Here is a 27,202-nt window from a genome sequence, read left to right as displayed (position 1 = left end):
AAGAGATCCTCCCCCCCCCCCAATTTCTCCCAGGGCCATCACTAAGTGGTCTACTTTGCAAATCAATTTAGACATCATCTCTTCCTTTCTTCCTATTTTACATCCTTGAAGATTAAAGTTCGCGCTTTGGCAAAAATATTTTATCCTATCTTCGCGCGTTAGAATCAAAGCAAAGAATGCCGTCAGCCCCGAAGTCGTGGTAGGGATGGCAGATACAATATCTTCCGTATCGCCTACATATTCGTTGATTCGGACTGAGATTTCTAGATTTTCCATGACCTTATTTCCCTTTGAAATGTATTATCAGTATAATTTGCATCGGCTTTGATGATCTTGGGGTTGAGGAAGGTGGAGGATGTGAGTCCAGAGGGACTGTTGTGATTGACAGATCTGGACAGTCTGCAAATTTCAGAGACTGCTTCGCCACACGCCTGGGCTGTATTATCTCAGTCGTGGATCATACGCTGCCTCGTGACTTTGTCAGGCATTGGCTGGCATCATGTTTGATAGGTGTTTTCCGCTTTTGTCTTGCAATCTCGGTATATATACTTCAACTGGGTGGTTCCAGGGCTTCCAGAAAACGTGAGAGAGCAAAGTCAGCACTCCCATGGCATCCATCCATGTATGGTTTAGATTGAGACTCTATGAGAAGGCACGGTTGAGTAGAGTCAAAGAGGAAGGCACGGGGAAGGAAGCGAAAGCTTAGGAGGCGTACTTGCCTTGGTATTTTACCTTGCCAACGAAACACGTCTGGGAGAAACTTGGAGCACTGAATATTTCACCTCGCGGCTGGCAAGCGTAAGAGAAGTTAGGTCATTTTTTCTTTGACTTTCCCCTCAGCCGTGTGACCTGACCCTACATCTCTAAGATATTGCCGACATCTCAGGCCAGTGTGTGAGTCTGTTTTGAATCTTACTCCTTGCTTTTTTTTACACGATTTGTTATATGTCAAACTAGGAATTTGACCCCCCTAGGCCCTAAACAGGAACTGAGGTTTTTGTTATGGTCTAATGGTAAAAATGACTGTACTCTTTCCCACATTATACCCTTCAATTTTGACAATATCTTTTACTTCTTATTAGATTTTCTACGTGGCACTCGTACCATATAAGCTGGGATTCGATACCTGCATTTCTCTTAGAGGTGTGGTAGTGGTGTTACGACTTTATGAACCGAAGGTGCAAACACTGTGTAATACTGAGCTGATGATAATCCGTGGTAAGCCTCTTCCCAATGGGGTTAAGGTAGATAGTGGTGTTTAGATCCAGCCAATAAACACGCGTAGAATCTCCATGGTGCCCCACTAGTAGTGTGCGTACTAACCGAATATGGTTAGTGCAACGTCAGCATCAGCCGCTAGGTAGTCTGTTGCGGACTTAAGCATTCGGAACTACGAAACAGATTAGAGGTATATAATAGCCGTTAATCTCCCCCGTCTCACTTTTAACATCCAGCCTTTACATAAATTCCAGCACATTCAACAATTTCCGATATGCATCTTATTCTCACTGGGGCAACAGGGCTAGTCGGGTCTTCAGTGCTCGACGCCATGCTCAAAAACGCAGCAGTGTCCAAGATCTCAATCCTGAGCCGAAGCCCCGTACGAATGGCAGAAGATGCAAAAGACCCACGTGTTCATGTCATCACCCACACAGACTTTGAATCATACAAGCCAGAGCTGCTCGAGCAACTGAAAGATGCGGATGGATGTGTTTGGGCCCTAGGGACAAGCCAGAACAACGTCACCAAAGAGTACGAGAGATTTTGAGACCCCTTTGTTACATATATATTGAAACTAATAATTACTAGGCAATATGTTAAGATAACCAAGGATTATACCATGGCAGCTGCCAATGCGTTTTCCACAATTCAGCCATCAGACCATCCCTTCCGATTCATCCATGTGTCTGGTGAAGGAGCCACCCAGGCTCCAGGGCGATTCTCACCGATCTTTGCGAGAGTAAAGGGCGAGACTGAAACGCTTCTTGGAGCGCTATCAGAGCTAAAGCCAAGCTTTCGGGTCGATAGCGTGAGGCCTGCATTCGTTGATCCGGCAACGCACGATGCCATCAAACCATATATTCCGTCTGCTGGAATCGTGTCAAACATCGGAATAGCTTTGCTTGCCCCGGGTGTGCGGTGTTTCATGAAGTCGATGCATTCTCCAACAGAGCACCTTGGGTCGTTCTTGACGGAAATGGCGATGGGACGCTATGAAGAAAAATTGCAGGGCCCGGGGGTGTTCAGACTCGGAGGGGGTTACATCGTTGAGAACGCTGGTATGCGGAGAATCTTGGGGCTGTGAGCGCCTAGCGGGCTATTATGATAGGAATGGTTTAGTATGTATATAAATGTTTAATAAGGTAATCTTCTACTATTTGTTCCTACTCGTGCCTAATAACCTTGGCATGAATATCACTCCACGGAAGATTGATACGAATTTTTCTCATTGGTTAATCCAGGCCGCAGCTCTCTAGGTTTGACCATGTATGTAAATAGGTATAAATACCTACATTCGCTTTTATATAAGGGGACTATAGGATTCTCGACCCTTGCCCATACCTCATATGGCCATGCCCCAAGTAAGGAGTACAAGCAAGCGTTCAGTTTGAGATGGGCATCCATTATATGTACCTAGCAAAACACGGCGCGCGCTTTTATCGCAAGGTGCAGTATATGTTATCCCGGTATCCTCGTTTCATATCTTCTAGCGATTACATGCTTGGATTATGGTGAACAGGTTAACTTTATTGGGAATAGAAAATCTTGGATTAGAAAATGTGATGCCATAGGGAATGAACGCAAACTAAGGCTAGTATGCTTGATAGAAATCAAGTGCGAAAGACATATGGGTTGACTGCCTACTGTCGGCATATGAAGGTCTCAAGATTGCTGAATACCTCGGTGAGATCGTTGCAACTTCGTCGGCAGCGGTTCGGATAGCAGCTGTCTGTCGGGTTCCCGCCCTGAGATTGGCCGTGATACTTCGTAGGTTTATGCGTAGAGGTGTGAAGAAGCCACAGGAGCAGTGACACTGCCCTGGGGTATCACAAGGTGCTTTGGTCCGGGGGCCTTGTAAAAGTTGCACAGTTCAGATCTGTTCTTCCAATGACAATTGGCACATTCCTTTGGCCAACCCAGGGTATCGATCACGACACACGCATTGAAGGGGCCTTTGTCCTTAAGACAAGATTCATACTCCTGCTCGTTCATTCGTCCGATGCATTGAATGTAGGCAGCCTCAACATTGGCGATGTTCCCTCCAATCTTCTCGTGGAATTCAAAGGCTCTGCGTAGGATTTTTTTCACGTAGGACTGGCTCACGGCGGAGAGCCATTGTGGAAAGGAGTTGTAGTAGCTTCGACTTAATGTACCTGCCCTCTCGGGCACAACCGCAACTCAGCAAACAAATTTGATTTGTGCAGGCACCTGGAGGTAGCTGGCCAGTCCCCCAAATTGGGGCTGGGATAACCATAATGCCCCCAATAGTACGGAAATCCGAGGGGATATCACGCCTATTAATGTCAGTGTAACCCTTGTTGTAGTAGTGAGGAAGTGTTATCTTACTCAGCCATGGTTGAGGTGAGATGAGAGGGTCTATGCCGATCTGGTAAAGCACCCGGTGGTGGTAGGTGATTCGAGATGAAACGGTCAAGGTGAGCTGGAGGAGATGGAAGAAGAAAGAGACATCTGGAATTAGATTGACCTTAGGTAACTAGGAACTCTAGTGCTCACGCGCGACTTGAGAATATGCTCAACGATTTTAGAAAATAATACATGAGAAGCCTAATGAAAAGGATTTTTGAGTTTCTTTACTGCATGTCAACCTTCACGCTACTCAAAGTCGATATATTCTTCGTGAAGCCTTACCACCCCCAGGCGGACGGCCAATCTGAGCGCACAAGCCAGAGATTCAGGGTTGCCCTGCGCAATCAACTCGCTCGTATGAACTGGTGGGCTGAGGCTTCAGTCCATCCTTGAAGAGCCCTGACGTAGATCTTCGAGCAGATTTACACCGCGCGCGGAAGCAGGCGAGCGACCCAGCAGCACACCGCTGACATGTAATCCCAAGCCCCGGCTTACAAAACGGACGCTCATACGCAAGGACCTTCGCATCATCAAAGGACACACACAGAATTCAGAACATACACCTTTCATCAGCGCCAAACGTAGTTGAACGATGTGTAGGGTTGATCGAGATATCAAGAAAACTGGTCCTCAGGCAGTCCATCAGGTCAGATTCTGATAGCCATATATCTTCTTATCTAAGTCCTGAATCACTTTCTGCGCGTCAAATACACTCTTGAAAGGGCTGAGGGTAGGAAAGAACTTCCTGAGGGGGTACCTTCCTTGATCACCGAAGTAGTGTTCTTGTTGATTGGAATTCGGCATTGAAATCTGCATTATATCTCAGTATATATAAAAAAAAATTGTCCGACAAGACTACAAACTGAGTGTTAAAAAAGCCTATATTAATCCACAATTTTCCAATGAATATCCGTCAAGTGTGGAAAGTGAGCTCCACCAATCAAAAAGAAATGATGACCTGAAGGAGAACTAGGGCAAGTCAAGTAAGCCAAGTGATAGGCACTTTTAACACCGCGTTTATCAGCTAAGTCTATTGAACCCCATTTTCAGCAGGAAGGCGTCAAAAAGCGTAACAGCCTTTCAAGTATGGGTGCTGGAATTTCTGCTCACCAATGCGATGTTGTTCTTTGTCAACACAACGTAGCACAAATTTGGATTTTTTTCACCCAATCAACCCCATGTTCTCGCGAAGGTCGGGGTCACAGAACGCTGATCTTGACCTGTGAAAGTGACTCAATAGATAATTATCCTCGTCTGAATAAGAAACCCCCTAAAGAGATATCCTACTGCTTCTTTAAGACATGTCATCAAAGTCACCTCCCTTAGGAATATAAATAAAGAGATGAACAGCACCTATGTTGGAATAACCACGCTACAATCTACTTTTTCTTCTACACACAATGAAGTATTTCCAATTTGGCAACATGCTCGCTCTGTGCAGCATAATCTTGGCGTCTGCGATTCCAGATGCCTCTGCCACTAATATAAGTGCCTGTACCAAGACAGGGGGTGGACCAATGAAACCAATTGTACCAGGCACCGAGTGTGGGCAATTCCCCTAAGTCTGGACTCCACATTAACAGGTATGCTCGTGGAAGTTATTTCTCAATGTTCTTACAACATGTTCTGAGACAACAACTTACTAGTCTACTAGCCATGCTGCCAAGCGTGTCTGACCTACTTGGTTGGTCCGCTCCTCCGCCTCGGTAATTGCTTTCCAATTTGGAACGCATCTATCTGGTTCGGAAATGCCGGATTTTGATTTTTTTGGTTATTTGTGGCTTTCAATATTTGGGTTATTTTTGTAACAGTCTATCTTGTATGACCCAATATCTCGGGATATCACGCTCCTTTCTTCATTGATGATGTGTGTGATGGCTAGGATTCATTTCAATCTCAGTCCTTTCTCGAACAGGCGATGGCTCTATGTACTAGTAAACACCATGTTTGTTCATCCTTTTGATTTATTATGGTTTATGTATCTTTCTTGATCTCTTGGGTTTCTCAGTTTGTAGAATCCAAGAGCGAACGAAGGAGCTATATTTAGATTGGATAAATTCCGGGATGTGCTTGCTTTGGCCTGGGGCTCAAGGCAGGGGCTTGCACTCTTAACAGCATTGACTGCATAACAGTGAACTCCTCCTGTTTTTTCCATTTGGAAATTTTGATTTATAAGCGCGCTACTCCCTATGTTGTAGGTATTCACCTCCTGGATACTACATACGGAGTAGCATCCGATGGCTGTATCGGCCTGTCGGGACAATATATTCCGCACTTTGGGGATGGGAAGGATTCTTTTCCGGGAGGTTAAAATAGTCGGAGAATTTACCCATTTGGATTAAGAGATCCATTGAAACATCAATATGTTTCAGAAATCAGACTCTTCGATCAATACTCCGTACGGGGTCACCCCACACGGAGTTGGAGGGGCTCTTGGCAAGGCTGGGATCTCTGAAGTCTTGGGCGGGATTTCGTACCCCTATGTGCCGCTCTGTTTATACATACCGCCTGCCTATTAAAACACTCCCGCCCTCTCAACACCCGTCACGTGCCTGTTTTTGCCAGGCAGAACTGGCATAATTTTGAAGGCGGTATGTACAAAATCCCGCCCAATGCTATACTTCCACTCTACGAGCTGTTTACGAGCTATGTACTGTCCGGGGAATTTGCAGCCCTCACTGAAGCTAGCCTTGTGCTTATCTTCAACGAGCAACCTTTTTGTCGAGTCTGCAGACTGTCCGTTGCTGGAATGGAAATCATGCAGCCACCAAGGGGCAGAAACGCCATTGGTGGAACTATGAGCAAATCCACGGAGCACTCTGCAGAAACGGAGCTTCAGCCAGCTAATCTCCACCTTCCAATATGCATTGTTTCAGTATGAAGAAACAAAAGTACTATCCTATATATTATGCTGTTTGTCTGCCCTTCAATGCCTATTATGTGACAATAAGTTTATCTACAATACTCGTTGGACATAATGCTTTTCAAGTCCTTGGCCATTGCTTCGCTAGCCCTTTTGGCTGAGCAAGCGTCCGCGGCCTTCGGGATTACTACTAGCTCTGTTTCCTATGTGATTGATGCTGGCTCATCAAACCCCCTCCAGTTTACTGTCAGCCGGACAAGCTGCGACATTACTTCCATCAATTACTATGGATCCGAGCTTCAATACAAGTCAACTGGTTCTCATATCGGATCGGGTCTTGGTAGTGCAACTGTGTCTGCGACTCAGAGTGGTGAGTTGAGAAAGAGGATGTGTGTTGGAAAATGTGCTGATCAATATAGGCGACTATATCAAAGTGACCTGCGAAACGTCCACCTTGACACATTACTATGTTGTCCACAAGGGAGATTCGATCATCCACATGGCGACATACACAACTGCTGGTTAGTCGTCCCCTTGTTTCTCAAATGTAGTGTCTATATTAATTATTTTCTTCAGAGCCCACCATCGGAGAACTTCGATACATCGCCCGCCTAAACGCAGACCTACTCCCCAATGAAGAGCCGTTCGGCGATGTGTCCAATATTGGAGGTGGTACTGTTGTTGAGGGAGAGGATGTGGTAAGGCTCCTATGAAGCCTTCTTTTAAATACAAACAGCTAACATATATCAGTTTTTGGTTAATGGACAAACGCGAAGCAAGTTCTACTCTAGCCAACGGTTCATTGATGACAATATCCACTGTAAGAACACCCCTATCCGGTTTGATGCGATTTATCATAACACAAACAGGTGTTTCCGGCAGCGCACACCGCGTATGCATGATCTTGAACCAATACGAGACATCCGCTGGCGGACCTTTCCATCGGTAAGCTCCTCAGCCCACATGACCTGATCCAGGCTAATATGCACCAGTGATATCAACACCAACAATGTCGGCTCTTACATTGGCCTATACTGGTACATGGTATGTACTCACTGTGGCTCACCTAATAACGGACTCTTACTCTATACAGAACTCCGGACACGTTCAGACCGAGAGCTACCGCCAGGGCTTGCACGGCCCGTACTCGATGACCTTCAGCCGGAGCGGTACCCCCAGTTCCAAGCTTGACACGTCGTTCTTTGCCGACCTCGATATCAAGGGATACGTCGCCACATCTGGTAGAGGCTATGTCAAGGGTACAGCATCCGGGGCTGACTCGGCTTTCAAATGGGTTGTTCACTGGTATGTTCCATGCAGATCGTCTGGATGAGCACATATCTAAGTTCAAGACAGGAAAAATGATGCTGCACAGTACTGGACCTACGCTTCGTCTTCTGGTGCTTTCACTTCCCCTGCCATGAAGCCCGGCACCTACACCATGGTGTACTATCAGGGCGAATATGCCGTTGCCACCTCTTCGGTGACTGTTACTGCCGGATCAACCACGTCGAAGAGTATCTCCGGGTCTGTGAAGACCGGAACAACAGTCTTCAAAATTGGAGACTGGGATGGAACGTAAGTGAATTGATTTCAGTTCATATAACCGTTCAGATATTGACTATCCATAGACCAAACGGCTTCCGAAATGCGGCCAACCAGCTCCGCATGCACCCCTCCGATACACGCATGTCATCCTGGTCTCCGGGCACTTACACAGTCGGAACCTCTCAAGTCTCTGATTTCCCAATGGCTCTCTTCAAATCGGTGAATTCACCTATGACAATCAAATTCACGGCATCTTCTTCACAGACCGGGGCTGCGACTCTGAGAATTGGCACAACCCTTTCCTTTGCATCTGGCCGGCCCCAGGTTACGGTATGTTCAAGCTATCTTCCCTCTATTCAAGCCCTTGGCATGCATCTGACGCTTTACATAGGTCAACAGTTATTCCGGCTCCATCCCGTCTGCCCCGACTAACCTCAACTCCCGTGGCGTGACTCGCGGCGCGTACAGAGGTTTTGGCGAGGTTTACGATATTTCAATCCCGGCTGGAACTATCGTCTCTGGAACTAACACTGTAAGGACCTTTGAGCCTAGTCAGATGACATAATGCTAATTTCGCTCAGATCACCATCAGTGTTGCTTCTGGTAGCTCTGGAGTTACTTACTTGAGCCCGAACTTTGTGAGTACTTTTCTAATTATCTCGTCTTTTCGATGGAAGCTTACCTATCTCAATAGATCTTTGATTGCGTGGAGCTCTTCCAGTAAATTTTCAGACCAACAGTTGAGTTTTGGAACACAGCAGAGGAGCAGAGGAGCAGAGGAGATGTTAATTTGTGTATATATCTTTCGAAATAGCAAGAATGCGAATGGCGGTGTCTTGCACAGGATCACATAACTTGCTGTAGTATTGATTGCCCATAGAAAGGAAGGAAGGATTAATACCAACATAAAACAAGTTGTCATAAATATAGACTAGAATCTAAAACTGAGATATCATATGTAGAAAGGAAATCTAATCCTGAAAAATGCAAAGAAAACGATCTATTCAAACCCTTGAATGGACCAACCTCCCCCCAACCCAGACAGCCTTCACATTCCGATCATCACCACTCCAAACCCACTTCTGAATCTTCTCCTCCCAACTCTCCGTCCCAAATAGATCAACATTCCCCACAGGACCAGCCTTCACAAGATCCGCACTCCCATCACCAGGAGCAAAATCCAGCGGACTCCTTTCCACCAACTCAACCCCACCAAGCCGAATCAACTGCACATCCCACAACATCCCCATATCAAACCCACCAACATCACCCGCCATATCAACAACCGCCGCTCCACCACGCGTAGCAAGGTAAAGACTTTCCTCGACAGACAATTTCTCCCGCCCATCAACACCCTTCGGATGATCCCTCTGCCACGCAGAAGATTGACCCAGCAACCGCGAAGCAAGACAGGCCTGCCGCGCCGCCTCAAGAATACTAGGACTATAACCCCCACTAACATCCGTCCCTAGCCCAACTGTAATCCCCTCGTCAAGCAGCGTCCTAACAGGACAAATCCCAGACCCCAGCGCCGAATTCGACGCCGGACAGTGCGAGATCTTCGCTTGACGCGCGCGGATCAGAGAACGCTCATCTGCCGTGAGATGCACCGCATGCGCGAGGATCGTGCGCGGTGTCAGCAAGTTGTATTTATCATACACGGCGGCGTAGCTGTCTGCCTCAGGGAAGAGCTCCTTGACGAGCGCGATCTCGTTGACGTTCTCCGAGATATGCGTCTGGATATGCAGTGTGGGCGAGTAGCTTGCTGCTAGTTCGCCGAGGCTCTGTAGCGCGGGTCTCGTGCATGAGGGCGCGAAGCGCGGTGTGATAATCGGCTTCACGAGCTTTCCTTCTGGGTCCAGGGTGTGGATGTATTCGATTGTCTGGCGGGTTGCGACGATGGAGTCTTCTGCGCTGAAGTCGCGGTAGTAGTCTACGCAGAAGTCCGGGTTGTCCATGCATGCGCGGCCGATGAAGGCGCGTTGGCCGCGGGTGTGGCAGAGGTATGAGAGGGCGTTTGTGGCTGGGACGTGGTTTGTTGCATAGTAGGAGGCACAGGTTGTTCCATGGGATAAAGTGCGGGAGATTACTTGGTCGTAGATTTGCTGGGCTGGGAGTGGTGTGTCTTTGGGGTCGGTTTGGGTTTGGTGTCCTGTTTTTGGGTCTGGTGCGGACCCGAAGCGTGACTCTACTGGGAATGTGTATGTCTCTAGCCAGTCTAGAAGTGTTGATGAGCCGAAAAGGCCCGCGTTACGGTATTGCGGGGCATGGATGTGGGTGTCTGGATTGATATGTAGTTAGTATCGAGACTTAGGCTCCGGGACTTGGTTGGGGTTTAGGATGTAATGCATACCAATAAAACCGGGGAAGAAGAACTCGTTTTGTTCCTCGTTTGCGGTAACAATCTTCACTCTGATGTTCGAACCATGACCATTGACTTGCCCCTGGGCCTCAACAGCGTCGATATCAACCCACCCACTCCGGCGCATCAATTTAGTGAATCCATTCTCATCACCGGCATGCCAGTCCCAACCTTGAATGCGGCCATCAACAGCAGAGACCCATAATGCGCCTTGATTGCGAGACAATTTAGGCTTGGAGTTCGAGTCTGACAGGATTGATTGAATGAATGTGCCGCGGTAGACAGTAAAAGCATAGTCTGTTTCCAAGCTCACATCGCTGGTAATAGACCCCATATTGCCGGTTAGATATTTAAAAAGGTCAATTATTGGTATAGATATGATCAAGTTGAGGATGAATATCTGCAGTGGTGTATAGTGCTTTCTAGAAAGCAACTAGATCAGAAGTATTGGTGTATATTATAGATGAAAAACGCAGATCAGGCTCCACAGTGGAAATAAAAAGGCCGAAGAAACAACTCAAAGTCAACAAGAGCAGAAAAGAAGGTCGGACACAGGTTCATATATCTGTCTTCTAGTTGATTCTTCTCGCTACCTATTGCCAAGCGAGGGGCACAGATAGGAAGTACTGCCTGGAAACAGTGGACCCCGAGCTGTGGAGAATTTCAAGCTTGTTCCTGCTGGATTCGAATGTTCCCAGTGTTCCTTCAAGACATTCAAGACCTAAATTGACGGGGTGGGGTGGGTTGAAGCGGGTTGGCTGGATGATTAGGGCCACGGAGATTATTGGGGAGAGCGGGGTCGGCCGTCTCCGATAGTGATACATGGGGGATACGGTATTTGGAGCGGGTGAGTTTCTTTACGATAGGGTAATTTAGTATGTTGCGGTTCTGTATGGTAACGAGCCTCCGATAAGGCCGAAAGCCTCAAGTTTGTCAAACAAGTAAATAAAGATTGCGATGGTGATAGTCGTTACTGTTTACGGAGTAGACAAATTTAATTTAGATGTTGTCTTAAACTGGAAGCGACTTGAATGTCTAGAACACTTTTGATTCTTTGAATTGTATTATTCTTAGCTTCCATGGATACTGGATGATTATGTTGAATCAATCCAGCCCTCGTAAGGACATAGTCTGTAGGTAGTCTTTTTCTACCGTCATCAAAAATAAGAAATGTTGAATGTATACACAGAAAAGGTGGGCATCAGAAGAATGAGCCCCCATATGAAATAACGAAAAGCAATCAGCGCAGCATGGGTATCATAGATCTTTATAGATCTGTCTCTATTCAGTGTCCTCGACAGGCCCGCAAGTGCAGAACAAGTTCTGGTCGCCAAAGGCATCATCGACACGAGTCACAGTAGGCCAGAACTTCTTCTCCAAAAGCAAAGGCAACGGGTAAGCAGCCTGCTCACGAGTGTAAGGGCGGTCCCACTCAGAGGTGAGCAGGTCGCGCTGAGTGTGGGGGGACATCTTCAGCACGTTACCCTCGCGAGGCTGGGCACCAGACTCGACCTCGCTAATCTCCTTGCGAATGGAGATCAGGGCATCGCAGAATCGGTCGAGCTCGGCCTTGTTCTCGGACTCGGTGGGCTCAATCATGAGAGTGTTGGAGACGGGCCAGGACATAGTAGGGGCGTGGAAGCCGTAGTCCTGGAGACGCTTGGCGATATCGATGGCCTCGACACCGCAGGTCTCCTTGAAGGCGCGCACGTCGAGGATGAACTCGTGTGCGCAGCGGCCGTGGTCATTGGTGTACAAGATCGAGTAGTAGGGCTTCAGGCGGGAAAGGATGTAGTTTGCGTTGAGCAGGGTGATCTTGGTAGCGTGGGTCAGGCCACGGTCGCCCATCATGTTGATGTAGTTGAAGGTGATCGGCAAGATGCTAGCACTGCCCCAGGGAGCAGCGGAGATGGGAGGGGAGGAGGTGTCACCGCGCTTCGACTGCAGGTACTCGCTGGTGGGGTGCGAGGGCAGGAAGGGACGCAGGTGCTCGCCGACACCGATGGGTCCGACACCGGGGCCACCGCCACCGTGGGGGATACAGAAGGTCTTGTGAAGGTTCAGGTGGCACACGTCGGCGCCGATCTCACCAGGCGAGCAGAGACCGATTTGGGCGTTCATGTTGGCGCCGTCCATGTAGACCTGGCCACCGTGCTGGTGCACCAGGCGGCAGGCCTCCTTAGCACCGGGCTCAAACACACCGAATGTGCTGGGGTAGGTGATCATGAACGCAGCCAACTCATCCTTGTGCTTCTCGCACTTGGCCTTGAGGTCCTCCAGGTCGAGATTACCGGTCTTGGTATCACACTTGACGGTCACAACACGCATACCAGCCATGGCGGCACTAGCCGGGTTGGTACCGTGAGCAGAGACAGGGATCAAGCACAGGTTGCGCTTGGCATCACCCTTCGCCTCAAAGTACTTCTTGATAACACGAAGGCCGGCGAACTCACCCTGGGCACCCGAGTTGGGCTGCACAGTAACCTCGGCCATACCAGTGATATCGGCCAGCTGCTGCTCCAGATCGTCAATCATCTTTGTGTAGCCCTTAGCTTGCTCGGCAGGCATGAAGGGGTGAATCTGGGAGAACTCGGGCCAGGAGACAGGAATCATTTCCGTGGTAGCGTTGAGCTTCATGGTGCAGGATCCGAGGGGAATCATGGAGTGGGCCAGGGACAGATCCTTCGATTCAAGGTGGTGGATGTACCGGAGCATCTCAGTCTCGGAGTGGTAGGTGTTGAAGACTGGGTGGGTCAGGTAAGAGGAAGTACGCTCAAGGCTGGCGGGGACAGTGGTGAGACCAAGAGTGCCATCGACCTCGACGGGAGAGGCAGACTTGTGAGCAGCAAACACGTTCAAAATGCCCTTCACCTCATCCCGGCCAACAGTCTCGTCCAGAGAGAGACCGACCTTGTTTCCGCCCAGACGGCGGAGGAAGACAGAGGCAGCGCGAGCCTCGGCCATGATGGCATCAGCCTCCGCAGCACTGGACAGTTCAATAGCCAAAGTGTCAAACACAGCGCCACCATCAGCGCTGTTGGAGCGGACCGGGACATCATAACCCAGGCTGACAAGCTTCTCGCGCAGCAGTGAAGTCATGGACATGATACGCTGGGCAATGGACTTGAGACCAACAGGGCCGTGGTAGATAGCATACATGGCAGTCATATTGGCAAGCAAAGCCTGAGCAGTGCAAATGTTGCTAGTAGCCTTCTCGCGGCGAATGTGTTGCTCGCGGGTCTGCAGAGCCAGACGCAGAGCCCGGTTACCAAGGCGGTCCTTGGACACACCAACGACACGACCAGGCACCTTGCGCTTGTACTTATCGGCACAAGCGAAGAATGCGGCGTGGGGGCCACCGAAGCCCATGGGAACACCCAGACGCTGGGCACTTCCGAAGGCAATATCAGCGCCAAACTCGCCGGGGGCCTTCAGAACGGTCAAGGCCAGCAGGTCAGTGGCTACGCTGAAAGTACCACCCTGGCCGTGGATAGAGTCACTCAGAGCCTGGAATTCGTAGATACCTCCCTCGGTATCGGGGTACTGGGCAAGGACACCGATCAGGTGGTCCTTCTGGTCCTTGACGATCTTGAAGTCATCGGCCAAGATATCTCCAATCACGAGGTTGATTCCGAATCCCTCGGCACGGGACCGCATCACTGCAATGGTCTGGGGGTGGCAGAGGTGAGACACAACGAAGGACTTGTCGGCCTTCTTCTGCTTAGAAGCGGGCATTGTGGCGAAGGACATAGTCATGGCCTCGGCAGCGGCGGTGGCCTCGTCCAAAACTGAGGCATTGGCGAAGGGCAAACCAGTCAGATCAGCTGTCAGGGTCTGGAAGTTGAGGAGAGACTCCAGACGGCCCTGGCTGATCTCGGGCTGGTAGGGTGTGTAGCTGGTGTACCAGGCAGGGTTCTCGAGAACATTACGCTGAATGACGGGGGGCACAATGGTGGGGTAGTAGCCGGTTCCAATATAAGTCTTGCCGGAGATATCAATCTGCTTCCTGTAGGTGTCCAGCAGCTTGAGCATATCGGTTTCGCCCAAACCACCCTGCACACTGGAGCGGTACAGGCTGATATCGGCGTGGGGCTCGGAGACCTTGAGATCCTTCTTGGAAAGAATGTCCTCGGGCAGGACCTGCTTCACGAAGTCATCCAAGGATGCCACCGGCGGGTCGAGCACGGCGAGCATCTGTGCCGCGGCCTCGGGGGAGGGCCCAATGTGGCGGCGGGGGAAGGTATCGAGAGGCTGGAAGATATCCTGGGGGTGGGGATCTCCATGGTCGGAGATGGAGCTAGTATATACACCACGACGGGTCGCGGGCTGCGAGGTATTCAATGCTCTCCGAGTGTTCAATGGTGACAATGAAGCTCGGGCAATTGTAGGTACGCGAACACGCGACCGCAGAGCAAGCTGGCGGCCGCCGCGAAGGGCAAACAGGGATGCCGCCATACTGAGACCGGAGGATAATGAGGGCTTTTAGGGAAAGCACTCAACACATCCACAAGTAAGTCAGTAAATCAATGAGTCGGGAGAATGAAGAAGACAAAAGTGCCAGAACTGTAGAAATTAATATTTATTGCCCACGCTTCTTGCCTTTTCCCTGTCCGATTGTCCGATGACGGAGAACCTGTCGGGAAACATACAGCGGCGATAAGAAGTTACAGGAACCCTTCTTATCTGGCCAATCACAGCTGTTGTAGTTTGCCATCGGCCCCAGCTGGACCACTGACCGCCTTCCAGGTGGAGCAAATGGCCGGTTTCCCGTCGGGAAAGTCGCTGTACATCTACTCCACGAATTCCCCCACCGAGGGGGAAAGCTCCGGCGGTCTCATAGCTTTCCTTGAGCTTCGGTTTATGCGGGTCATTTAGGAAATATTAAAAATGGAAAAGGCCTGCTTTCGCATTACTATCTGGATACCATCTAGGACATGAATATTCCGTCGACCTCAAATCGTATAACGGAAGGCCGCATCGCCCTCAATGACTCGCTTTCCCCGGTCCGCTTGCTTATTACAGATCCGGAACCACAGACTCAAAGAAAGAACAAGCAAGATGATCAGAATGTTACACCTGGTGAAACAAAGTCAGTACACGAACACAATCTGAGACACAGGGGAAGACCTACGCGATAGCGGCATACATTCCCGGTCGGTAACCGGGTGCGTCCTGTTCCCGGAACACCAAGCTACTCACGATACCACCGAGACCTCCGAAGCCTACAAGCGTAGCGCTGGAGAAAGCGCGCGTCCACTGGCCACGCACATTGTTCGCCTGATACGCCATGCAGGCTGGGATATTAGCATTAGCGCCAGCAACTGTGAAGAACACGCCCACATAGCGGACGGCATCGCTCTTGGCGAATCCCATCATCGGCAGGCCAATGATGGCGAGCAGGGCGTTGAAAATTAGAATCGGTGCGCGCATGTGGTACTTATCTCCTACCCAGGCTGTGGCGTACATGACGATTCCTGCGAACCCGTAGGGGGGCGCGACAAGGCATTGGGCTTTGCCGACACCGTAGCCCATGCCGCTCATGAGGATAATGGGTAGGAAATAGGCGATGGCGTAAGTGACGGTAGTGAGACAGCTGGGATACGGTTAGCAGGAATCGAGTCTGTCTGGAAAGGCAACGCACAAGAAGATCATAGCAAAGCCCCAAATCTTAAGATCCGTTGCAGGTTTGAGGAACTTCTTAAGGGAGAAGGCTTCCATATCGCCATCGTTTCGGTCCTTGTTGATGCGACGAACGATGAATGCGCATTCTCTCTCGTTTAGGAAGCGCCAGGACTTGTGTGCGCGGTCAGGGAAGTCGACGAGGAAGAAGAAGCACAGGATGCCAATAAAGCCGGTGATCTATGTTGCTTGTTAGCTCGGTGGTTGTGTTTCGGTTAGCCCAACTATGCGTACCACTCCCTCGAGGATGAAAATCCATCTCCAGCCGGTCAATCCGTGCTTTCCATTCAATTGCATCAGACCAAAAGCAAGGATACCCGCCAATGCCGAAGCGACACATCCAATGAGATAGAAAACGGAGAATCGCTTTTGGACATCATCTTTGAAGAGTCAGCACCGTGCATCCACTTGGAGAGATCTTTGGCTATTTATCTTACATCGGGTATACCAGCAAGATAGCAAGTAGACACAACCAGGGAAGTAACCAGCTTCCAGTACACCCAAAAGCACACGCGTTCCAACCAATGCGCCCCAGTCCTGGACGAATCCCATTCCCTGCACCAGTCAATAAACCAGAGTCTTCACGTTGAGAAAACGGAAAGCCCTTACAATCATGATCCCCGCCCAGCATACAATAATCGTGCCCAGGAAGTATGTCGGGCCAACTTTCCGAATAATGACCGTCATCGGCGGCTGGAAGATGATATAGGGAACGAAGAACATCAGGACGACAATGGACTATTCAGAGGTTAGCTTTTCGTCTTTTGCAAAATGTGATCAATCTATTAGAACTTACATAGCGCTCGCCTACGTCGAGCCGCAATTCTTTTTTCAAGCTGTTCCAGAGGTCAGTCATCGTTGAATATCATGCACCCAGACGACTGTAGCCTTACCCTGCAACGGCGGCCATGCTCAGATTTGTCCTATCCATGAGCGAGATACAATAAGCCAATCCGGTCATAGTCACCAGACGCAGATCAATCCGTCGAATAATCTTCTTCTGTTCCTGTGGTGTGAACTCGTCATCCTCGTCGCTGGGAGGGCTCTTCCCCGCGATGTCCTCGATGCGGTGGTCATCAATCGGTTTCTCATCAATGGGAGTCATGGTTCCCATGCCAATATGTCCGAACTGAATTGGAGTATTTGATAAAAAGATAAGATGTAGGGGAAAGTAAGAAGAAAAAATAATTGAATTGTCTTGGCCAGAAATAGAAGACAAAGCTGCAGCCTTATCTAGCAAACAAGCAGATCAGCAAGGATCAAGAATTATATATCCAAGTAGGGAATCAACTCGAGAATAAATCCAATCTATTCCTAAACCAGCCATTCAAAATCGACGCTCGCCTATTGCAGCCCAGTTCAATCTGCCCAGGAAAATCTCCAAGAAACACGACCATCAAGAAAGCAATAGCCGAGAGCAATTAGGAAAGTGCCTCGGGACAAGCACAAATGCCATAGAATAAGGGCATACGCAGCAATATTGTCCGAAACAAATGAGGGGGAGGTCACCCCACTTAGGGAGAGCCTCTACGAGTCATCTCTTGCGCAGTGAGTTGGTTGAGATGGGTGGCTGCTTCTGGGCATAATCCGGGGGCGATGGGGGAGTAAATGCGGGGGAAGTTACTTGGCAACTTGGCAACTTGCGCGTTGACTACGTGATACACTTTGGTCCCCTCCTTTTCCTGGGGATTTTAATCTGATGGTTGGTTAGAGACGTCACTTTTGTGGAACTAAAGATGATCCGTTCTATCTCTGCTCTGTTGCCAATGTTGCTTGGTTAGGGTTTCTCAGCCTTTGATTTACGCACTTTGTAATTGTTGTTAATAGCAAAATCCACAAAATCCCTTGCTTCTTTTCTAAAATTCCAAGTTGAGTAAGGAGACAGCTACTTGTGTCACCTGGGGAGAGTTCCGGCCAAGAGTCAGATATGAGTTTATGAGGGAACTTTAACATTCCACGCCTCTTAATACGTCGGAGCTGAAACCGTGATCGGAAATGCCGAAAGTGTAATTTGTGAGGTAGAACAGCCTCGATAATCCTGGGCTAATGCTGATATAATGCTGGTAGTAGATAGCGTTGCCGTATAAGTCTCGTATATGGTGATATCATTATGCACAAGGCATGGATAATATAGGCTATATCCAAGCACTCTAGGCTCTCCTATTGCAAGCGGTTGGTTCGGAATACAGCCCCACTATACACCATGTGATGGCATTTAAGGATTCAATATTAGAGTTCTTATGAGAACACTGAGAATATAGACAATAGATAGAAATGGCTGACCATGTTGAGAACTAAATTTCATTTTTATACCTCGGTTTAATCGGTTTAATCGGTTCAACCTCCTAAAACTGCTAACCAGATCAACGGTAACTTCCATCATCCTCGTATTCGTCCTCTTCTTCATCCTCTTCCAAGAGAAGCCTCTCGCGTTCTTCCTCATCCACCCGATCCTGTTCTCTCAGCTGTCTCACAGATACGAAAACAAAGATCACAAGTGATGTTCCAACAATGAATCCTGCTACTGCCAAGACAGCATTGATTGGGATTGGGTTCCCATCAAACGTATGATGCGTCAATGCGTCGAGGCCATACTGAGAGAAGTTTGCGATTCCCGAGAGGCAAATAATGGCGCCGTACACACGTCCAAACGTGGCAAAACCGAAGACTTTGGTGGTATAATCACTAGGGCCAAGATTAGCACCTAGAATGTAGCGGTGAGTGGGAAAAGAAAACATACGACATGGCTGAGTAATAGAGAGGCCGGAGTAAGACAAAAAGCACAACGGTCATATAGCCAGCCCAAACAGCCGGGATGGAGTTCAGTACACCAATGACTGTGGTGAAAAGCACAATCAGCCCAAGCATCGCTGGCACACTGAGGCGATCAAGCAGGTACCCGATCACGGGCGTGAAGAGAACACCTCCGACCGGCAGCGCGACGTCGAAAAAGGCACCTATTTTATCTGCCTCCTCGATCGATCCGAGCATGTATTCATACTGCGAGCGAATCGTCGCGATAAAGTAGTTCATTCGAATCATCTGCAAAACAGTCATCAGCGTTATCAGGATAAACCAGGGTGTAGCCATCTGCCTATGCGCTGGGAGACCATGCATTACACCCCAGACCGAACTCGTCTGCTGGCGATCCTCTTCTCGTTCCGCACGCATCTGCCGCTCGCCTCTATCACCGAGCACTGCATCGATCTGGCGGATCTTCTTCTTTCGCCGCTCCGCTCGCTTCTTCCGCACCCGGTTTAGCTCCGACGTGCTCTCGATTTCATCATCAGAGTCGTGGACGTCGCGCGTGGCATCTTCGGCCTTTTCAATCTTATTTTCTAATTGCAGGGTCGAGACATAGTCACGTGCTGGCATAATGGTCACGAGTGCAATGAAAATACACACGGGGACTATTAAATAGCCCAGAAAGAACCTATCCGGGGTGAAAGATCTGTCCGACGCCTCATAAATGAGCCGATAAAAGAGGAACACAGCGGCAGAGGCATCGAATGCACCAGTCACCAGCGCGACGATCGACCCCGCATACTTAGGGAACGCATTCGCGATCTGGAACGAGGGAACAAATAAAAAGGTGCCAGCCAGAGCTAGGAAGAAATTCCCCAGAATATAGCCATCGAAGCCAGGTTCATGGAATGCAAAGGCCATGATGACACCGCCGATAGCAAGCAACAGACAAGCAATGAACCAGCAGACACGTGATCCGCATCGATCCAAGATCGTCCCAACTGGAAGAGCAGAGACATTGGCTGTTATCGAAGCAATGGTGAAGAACAGGTTGAGTCTAGCAGTTGATTAGCGCCAAGCATAACTCGGGGCGGTATGTGCAACAATCATACCTAAGGTCCTGTTGTGAGCACAACTCGAGTCCTTCCTCTATTTCGGCAGGAGTGCAACGCTCGTGATAAACGCCTTCCTCAACGAGGACAGGCTTGAGCGCCGCGAAGCCAAACACGATCCCCGACGCGCTCCAGCACGCCAGCACGGTGACGGCGACCTGTGCTGGATGGTGTCAGAAGTTTGTCTTACCTGAGGTGAAGAGTACATACCTATTCTCTTTGCGGGGGAATGTTTGTACGCCGGTGTTCCAGGACGCGTTTCTGCGACCGGGATAACCTCGCTCGGAGGTTGGAGGACATCGTAGCTAATTTTTCGTCGAATGGGAACGAAGTCGCAGTCGTCAACTGAGTCCGGTTCGGGTTCGCGATCAATACCGTCAATGGCAGAAACATGCTGCACCAGTGACATTGCTCTGTGTTGAACAGATGAGGTGTTGTGGAGGGGAAATTGGTCTTGTCGTGGAAAAACCGGGTCCTTTCCCTCCCCAAGGTCGTATGCAGCACAGCTTTTATGTATTTAACGTGTACAATGTCTTTTCGGCTACTCAATTGAATGTTAATGTTTTATTTATTTGCATATGAATAGCTACTTATTGTGCGATTTTTGTGCTTAGCGTAGCTTGGAGCTAGATGTGATGAAAAGCTATAGCACCTGACACGTTTAATTTTTCCCCCTAGACTCGAAGTACACTAGAGCTACAGTCATAAGTACCTGGATAGATGCTCAGGTGGATATTAATAGTACTAGTTTCCCGCTCTGATTCGCCCAGTCTCGCCTAAATTGCCGCCACTCTCGTTAGGTCGAAAGCTTTTTCCTCCTTCGACTCAATTTCATCCAATCACAATTAATATGGCCTAAAAACGGATTTTGCAAGTGAAATTAAGGTGAGGGCATCCATGGATCATCTTGAAGATCTAGGTAATGCTATGTACGGATTGGCTAAGTTATGCTCCATAGTACACCGTAGTGAAGTATTATATATTTCTAACCCCTGGCCCAGGCACTAACATTCTAATATCTAAACTTACTTACCTCTTACCCATATAATATAGTCATACAAAACAGCACTCTTCAAGCAGCCGTGGCAGACGATTTCTCCTTCTTGATTGACCTCCATTCCATCGTCAGCGCAGGGAGAATCATCAGACAGGACACCGCTACGGCGACAATGAACGACCGCCGAAGGCCATCATTGTACAAAGCTAGAACCTCGGCCAACTTGCTAGCCGGGACAGTATCAGAGAGACCCGTTGCCCCAGCCGCCAGGATGTTGGCCACATCAATTCCCTGGATGTGGGGTAGGTTTGCACTGAGATAATTCTGGAAGAGTGACTGAGCGACAGCGATAAAGATAGCTCCACCGAGAGACTGCGCGAAGAACATGAGCGAGATACCAATGGCGACCTCATCTTTACGGAGAATAGTCTGCGCCGCCATAGAGGGCTGCTGCATTCCCGTGCCGATACCGATACCAAACAATACCTGGTACCCAATCCAGGCGGCGTGGTTGGTGTCCACCTTGAAGGTCGTCATCAATCCTGCGCCTGTCGACATGAAAATCGCCGCAACAAACATCCACGGAACATAGTATCCCGTTGCGGTGATGATTGATCCAGATAAAATGGCTCCGACAACAAGGGCCAGCACCATAGGGATCGTGTCGATGCCGGATTTCACAGCAGATGTGCCGCGCACGCCCTGGAACCAGAGTGGGAGCGTGTACAGCATAGAGATTAGCCCACCACCTACACATAGGGAAAAGACGACTCCGCTGATGATGCTGCGCTGTTTGAAGACGTGAGGTGGCACCGTTGCGTCCTTCTTGAGCCAGATCTGCACGCCGACAAAGGCGATCATCAAAACTCCTGAGATGACGAAGAGTGCGATGATGCGCCCGTTGCTCCAGGGATAGGTTGTACCGCCCCACTGTAGGGCCAGCAGGAAGCAGATGACAGAGGGCAGGAAGAGCACGCTGCCCAGGGGATCGAGGCGGAGGATCTGTTGCTTCCAGGTGCACGGCTGGGGGTTGTGGGGGACAGCCAGGAAAAGGAACAAGATGACCATGGTGAAACCACCGATAGGTAGGTTGATGTAGAAGCACCAACGCCATGTTACGTTGTCTGTGAACGCACCACCCATCAAAGGTCCGATGATTGACGAAAGCCCAAAGGTCGATCCCATCAGCCCGACGTAGATGGGCCGCTTGGCCAGCGGCACGATTTGTGCGATTATCACTGTCGCACCGGAAAATATGCCCGCCGATCCAATTCCTGCTATCGCACGTCCCACAATGAAGGCTTTGGAGTTGGGAGCGCCACCGCAGACCGCCGATCCGACTTCAAAAATAAGGATCGCGATTAGGAAGATGGTCTTGGTCGAGTAGAAGGTGTACACCTTGCCCCAGGATAGCTGGGTGGCACAACTCGTCAGCAGATATGCACTTGCATACCAGCTAAGATCGTCAAGAGCATTGAACTGGTTTGCGATTCGGGGAACTGCCGTGGCAATGATAGTACGATCCTAGAATGTTCAAAGACTTGTTAGTACAAATCCACATAGGCAGTAGGAAATATGATACTCATACCAAGGCAACCAAAAACATAGCAAACAGAATAGAAATAATAATAGCTAGCAGTCGCGTCCCCGTTGGTAAGTTGGTCTCATCTTCCTTGGCCTCGGAGGGCTTCTCGGTGGTTGTTGAGACCTGGTCAAGCTGCTCTTCTATCGGTCGAGTCATGGTGAAATCCAAAAGTTGTTAAATAGCAAGTAATCAAATATTTTTGATTGATTTAAAATGACATGTATGAAGGGAAATGGGCAGACTTATAAGTGATTGAGGATAGTTCAGAATCTCGGGGGTAGAATGACTTCGGCGCCGAACAACACAGAACAAAATTCAGTTCGGCGCCGACCAGCGCAACGCCCTTCGCTCCTTCTCATTTACAGCATATGATTTCGCCAATAATACTTCATGCTATCCCCATGCTCCGAGGCCACCTTCATTTTTATTTTATTAACGGCGAAAAGTGCAACGTGGTGGTCACCAGGCTCGACATATTGTAAAACGGACAGGAATGCAATATATCAGAATCCGAAAGGGCTTATCCCTAAAATACGGGTGGGCTAAGGCATTTCTTCAACTGAAGCTGTCAATAATCCGACAAAGAGTCGCACAGTTGAGCTCCGCCGCCGTAACCCCAAAGACTCCTACGAATCTGGTGGGTGGTAAACGAGTGGGATCATGGCCTGCTGTATCATGCAAATGATTTTGAAGGAGCTCCACAGCCCTGTCACTAGCCTAAATCCCATTGAAATCCCGGTGCCACGAAGGAGCGATCGCTTTTCGCAACATTTCGACGCCTCCTGTCTCGAGGTGCAGGTTGTCGAGGATGACTTTAACGCTATAGTGCTGAGGTGATTGGTTCCCCCTTTCAATACCACGATCAACGCCCTGCACGAGGACCATGTTCCCCTGTGCCTTCGATCCTGTCTGTTAATAATCCTCGGCTTACGACAGCCTCAGGAACAGTGCGGATGTTCTGCTGCTGGCATCTTGTTCTAGCAACACGAAGGGGATGAATCATTGACAGAGCTCGCGCTAACTTCTTGGAAATGGTTGGGGGACGCTCTTTCCCGGGTTATCGATGAGTATCAGCTTATTTGGCAATGTGTATCCATGGATACTATTATACAGCTTTCCTCTTCTCTTCGCACGTTGGCTCGGATCATTTCGATTTTTGGTATTTGCATACTTCATGGGCGATTTATAATTATGCCGATATTGTTGGTGCAACATTTGTTAGAAGATAATCAAACGATGTACATATCGTCTAGCATATATTATACGTTATACAGCTATGGGCCGTACAGAGTAGCGCTCCACGAAGCCCAACCCAACCCACAGCCCATTTGTGGGGGCCCATCTTAGACGGCCTCTGTAATCGCTATATCACGACCTTCTGCTAGGTATATAAAGTTCAAATTCAGAATCTAGAATTATAGTAGCTATGTAAGTATATGTTTCAAATTTGAAGAACATCCGATCAGTAGAGGTTACAAAAAAGGTTAATATTAATGTTTTGATAAGATATATATTTAGGATTTGTATAGGAGTGAGTACTACTGATTTCTAAGTGAACTTTTGTAATTTATAAATTGTCTAAATAACGCGCCTTCTCGCGTTTTTGAACGTGATATAGAGAGATAACTAGTAATTGATTCTAAATACTTTAAACTAATAAAATATTACCTCTTAGATAAGGCTTAGAAACGGGGGTAAAACGAAGGGTAATTTCAAAAACCCTAAAAGGGAGTTCAACTTTACTTGGCATCTAAATTCTCGGCATATTTGTACTGTTTGGGGCCCATTTGGGGACCCATCAACCCGCAGTGGGCTTCTACTTAGGCCCATAGCCCACCGGTGGGCCCGAAGGTAGGGCCCAAAGCCCAGCCCATTTGCGGGTTGGGTTGGGCTGGGCTATGGGCTTTATGGGCTTTGCGGAACTGTATGTACTACAGAGTAGGTCATGTTCATTACCGGGTGGGAAGCAGTAGATATAAATAGTAACTATAACAGTTTCTAGTTTGTCGAGAGCCGTTCCACGGAGGCCCCCACTCGAGACTTCGAGGTCCCTTGAACTTTCGTCACCTATTAACCTTGGAAGCCACTACTGTATGATTCACCGTTCCATGGGTCAAAGACAGGAACAGGACATACCGAGATGTACCTATATATACATATAACAAACACCGGGGTTCTGGTTTGAAAATACAGAATGCTATCTTCATATCGAACTTCTAGCCCCACAGAAAACATCTGAAATATTGGATAGAAGAAAGAGAATGAATCAATACAAAATCAAATCAAATTGTTTGTCGATGCCAAGAGTTAATATAAAAATGCCATGTTCCACCTGTGGACTGGATGATGGTATGACGTATAGGAGCCCGACGCCAATGACGTAGGCCTGGGGAACCCGTTATATGTCAACTACCAATTTTCGTTTTACCTGTTCTGCCAATACTGTCAGTTGTACTCTTTGCATAGCATGTCCTTAGCTTGACTCGTTTGTCTTTGAAAATTTAAACGGGGATAAATTGCAAGAAACCGAATTGCAACCATAGCAACCAACGCAGTACATGCGTTCGAAAACCACAAAGAAAAGCACCATAAGCAGCACAATGGCCAACATATCAATCAGTGCCCCTGGCCTGAGCAGCGGCGGATTCCTCTACAACAATGGCAACAATAATGCGCGACTATGCGTCACAGCCGAGACCGAAGATTTCGACATGGAGATCATCAAGAACTGGCAGGAGGAAGGATTCGACGTCCTATACCTCCCTTATAATGGAGGAGGAAAAGACTACGCTCGCCGATTGCAGTCTGTAAAGGACGGTCTAGGTGTAGGCGAAAACTACGCCGTGATTGGTACGTAAAGAGCTCTCTTTAAACATCATACCCTCCGAGTGATGAAGCGACTAACCTGATCCCTAGCCTATGGCGACGCCGCGGACTACTGTCTCGATTACTATATCAATTCCGTCAATGCCAGTCGACTCTGTGCCCTGGTCGCCTATTACCCCAGCCTAATCCCCGATACGCGATCACGATTCCCACTCTCGCTCCAGGTCCTCGTACACTTGGCAGGCGAGACTGTCGACGTACTTGTTCAGCCCGTCGCTTTAGGCTTGCAAGGAAAGAAACGCCGTCAGACGCGGCCTATCAACGCTGGTATCGGGACTGGAGAACGATTGGATCTGGCGTACCCGGCGTTTACGTATGATAATGCCGTGCCCGGGTTTGCGGAGACGGACCTAGAGGAATACGATCATCTGTCGGCGGATCTAGCCTGGACGCGGACTTTGAAGGTCCTGCGGAAGGGGTATTCCAGGGATCCGGATTACGAGCAGCGATATGAGCAGCATGTAGAGGGTAAGTTGCAATCGCAAAATAATCGAACAATGGTAGACTAATGCTTTGTTAGGCAAGTTTTTCTCGTCGAACGTCAGGAAAACGATGGATGGTTACGTTCAACACAAAACCCCTGGTGTCACGTATACACCGACTATCAGCGGCGGGATCGGAAAAAAGGCCCTGCGTCATTTCTATGAGCATTACTTCATAGGCAAACTGCCCCCGTCCATGCGCCTCCGACTGCTATCTCGTACCACAGGACCCGATCGCATCGTGGATGAGCTGTACGTGAGCTACGAGCACACGCAGGAGGTTCCATGGATGCTACCGGGTGTCCCGCCGACAAACAAGCGAGTCGAGATCATCCTCGTGAGTATTGTCAGTATGCGCGCCGGGCGTCTTTACTCCGAGCACGTATATTGGGATCAAGCCAGCGTCCTCGTTCAAGTCGGTCTTCTGGATCCCAAACTACTGCCAGACGGAGTCCAGGGTGTCGACCGACTGCCCGTTGTTGGGCGCGAAGCTGCTCGTCGCATCCTCCACGAGGATACAGAGCTTGAACAGGAGGACTACCATAACAAGATGATTCGGCGTGCGCGTGCCCGTGCGAGAAGGAGCATGAATCAGAGCTCCCACATGTCGCAGGCGGGCGATGAGTCTGGTGCTGACCTGAAGAGTGAGGCGGAACAGTCGTTGCCTGACAGGAGTCGGAATAAGGGCAAGGCGGTTCAGAAAACCAAGCCTGCGAGTCTGCAGCGCACAGCCACACAAGCAGCTGAGGATGAGGATGAGGATGGCGCTGATACGGAGACAGAGTCTAGTGTCAAGGCTAGGTCTGAGGCTGGCAATCAGGCTGCTTATGTCGAGGATGGGGGAGATGACAGAGCTGGGAATGGGTCAAAGCAGACCTGACTTCTCACGTCTACTTCTCTTTGTCTGAATAACCATGAAGACATTCCTATGGCCCTTGATCTGCCTCTAAGGGGGATCAAGTCGACGATTCTTCAATTGAGTTGGGAATATCCTTTTGATTTTTTAGGCGACTGTTTTTTGATTATGAGTAATGTTGTACCTGTCGATTTCTTCTGTTTAGCATTAATGGTTATCAATTTGTTCTATATGATGATGAATTTGATATGTATGTTTGGACAGATATTGCAACAATTGAGTTGAAACTTGAAGCTCCCAAGATAACCACGGCATCAAAGCACCGGAGAAACCATTACTCCGATATGGAATAAGCATGGGCCCATTATAAATGGCCAAGGGGATGATGTCAATTACACTTACATTCTGCCACACCCACCTGGGCACGTACATAATAATCAGTCAATTACTACCTTATTATAAAAGGCAACCTCGGAAAATATCTGGTGTTTATATTTCG

General features: G+C 48.9%; 8 protein-coding genes across 8 annotated transcripts; 3 read left to right on the top strand and 5 right to left on the bottom strand.

Annotated features, from left to right (window-relative positions):
* Positions 1-1,492: 1,492 nt before the first annotated feature.
* On the top strand, positions 1,493-2,305 carry PEX2_051930 (putative nucleoside-diphosphate-sugar epimerases; the record flags this gene model as incomplete). The annotated part of the gene is made up of 2 exons (XM_016742468.1): positions 1,493-1,752; positions 1,810-2,305. The coding sequence occupies 2 exons, from the start codon at positions 1,493-1,495 to the stop codon at positions 2,303-2,305; spliced, it is 756 nt and encodes a 251-aa protein (XP_016592908.1).
* Positions 2,306-6,565: 4,260 nt separating this feature from the next.
* rglA (putative rhamnogalacturonase B) lies at positions 6,566-8,723 on the top strand (the record flags this gene model as incomplete). The annotated part of the gene is made up of 12 exons (XM_016742467.1): positions 6,566-6,821; positions 6,871-6,972; positions 7,028-7,149; positions 7,202-7,271; positions 7,321-7,396; positions 7,444-7,495; positions 7,545-7,756; positions 7,808-8,029; positions 8,083-8,329; positions 8,391-8,531; positions 8,581-8,637; positions 8,694-8,723. The coding sequence occupies 12 exons, from the start codon at positions 6,566-6,568 to the stop codon at positions 8,721-8,723; spliced, it is 1,587 nt and encodes a 528-aa protein (XP_016592907.1).
* Positions 8,724-9,003: 280 nt separating this feature from the next.
* Positions 9,004-10,695, bottom strand: PEX2_051910 (uncharacterized protein; the record flags this gene model as incomplete). The annotated part of the gene is made up of 2 exons (XM_016742466.1): positions 9,004-10,280; positions 10,353-10,695. The coding sequence occupies 2 exons, from the start codon at positions 10,693-10,695 to the stop codon at positions 9,004-9,006; spliced, it is 1,620 nt and encodes a 539-aa protein (XP_016592906.1).
* A 947-nt stretch (positions 10,696-11,642) lies between these two features.
* Positions 11,643-14,816, bottom strand: PEX2_051900 (glycine decarboxylase subunit P; the record flags this gene model as incomplete). Its single annotated transcript, XM_016742465.1, has 1 exon — positions 11,643-14,816. The coding sequence occupies one exon, from the start codon at positions 14,814-14,816 to the stop codon at positions 11,643-11,645; it is 3,174 nt and encodes a 1,057-aa protein (XP_016592905.1).
* Positions 14,817-15,313: 497 nt separating this feature from the next.
* Positions 15,314-17,154, bottom strand: PEX2_051890 (putative phthalate transporter; the record flags this gene model as incomplete). Its single annotated transcript, XM_016742464.1, has 8 exons — positions 15,314-15,437; positions 15,493-15,954; positions 16,003-16,220; positions 16,275-16,420; positions 16,478-16,595; positions 16,650-16,778; positions 16,837-16,876; positions 16,934-17,154. The coding sequence occupies 8 exons, from the start codon at positions 17,152-17,154 to the stop codon at positions 15,314-15,316; spliced, it is 1,458 nt and encodes a 485-aa protein (XP_016592904.1).
* A 1,249-nt stretch (positions 17,155-18,403) lies between these two features.
* PEX2_051880 (putative MFS transporter) lies at positions 18,404-20,306 on the bottom strand (the record flags this gene model as incomplete). The annotated part of the gene is made up of 4 exons (XM_016742463.1): positions 18,404-18,725; positions 18,781-19,842; positions 19,898-20,060; positions 20,108-20,306. The coding sequence occupies 4 exons, from the start codon at positions 20,304-20,306 to the stop codon at positions 18,404-18,406; spliced, it is 1,746 nt and encodes a 581-aa protein (XP_016592903.1).
* Positions 20,307-20,969: 663 nt separating this feature from the next.
* On the bottom strand, positions 20,970-22,635 carry PEX2_051870 (MDR family MFS transporter; the record flags this gene model as incomplete). The annotated part of the gene is made up of 2 exons (XM_016742462.1): positions 20,970-22,418; positions 22,483-22,635. 2 exons carry the CDS (start codon positions 22,633-22,635, stop codon positions 20,970-20,972), a joined length of 1,602 nt encoding a protein of 533 aa, XP_016592902.1.
* Positions 22,636-25,079: 2,444 nt separating this feature from the next.
* PEX2_051860 (dienelactone hydrolase) lies at positions 25,080-26,727 on the top strand (the record flags this gene model as incomplete). Its single annotated transcript, XM_016742461.1, has 3 exons — positions 25,080-25,329; positions 25,396-25,833; positions 25,886-26,727. The coding sequence occupies 3 exons, from the start codon at positions 25,080-25,082 to the stop codon at positions 26,725-26,727; spliced, it is 1,530 nt and encodes a 509-aa protein (XP_016592901.1).
* Between the last annotated feature and the right edge of the window lie 475 nt (positions 26,728-27,202).

This window comes from Penicillium expansum (genome assembly GCF_000769745.1).
Source record: "Penicillium expansum strain MD-8 chromosome Unknown contig167, whole genome shotgun sequence".
Taxonomy (NCBI): Eukaryota; Fungi; Ascomycota; class Eurotiomycetes; order Eurotiales; family Aspergillaceae; genus Penicillium; species Penicillium expansum.
The sequence above is the reverse complement of the archived record's forward strand: the minus strand, read 5'-3'. Positions and strand labels throughout refer to the sequence as shown.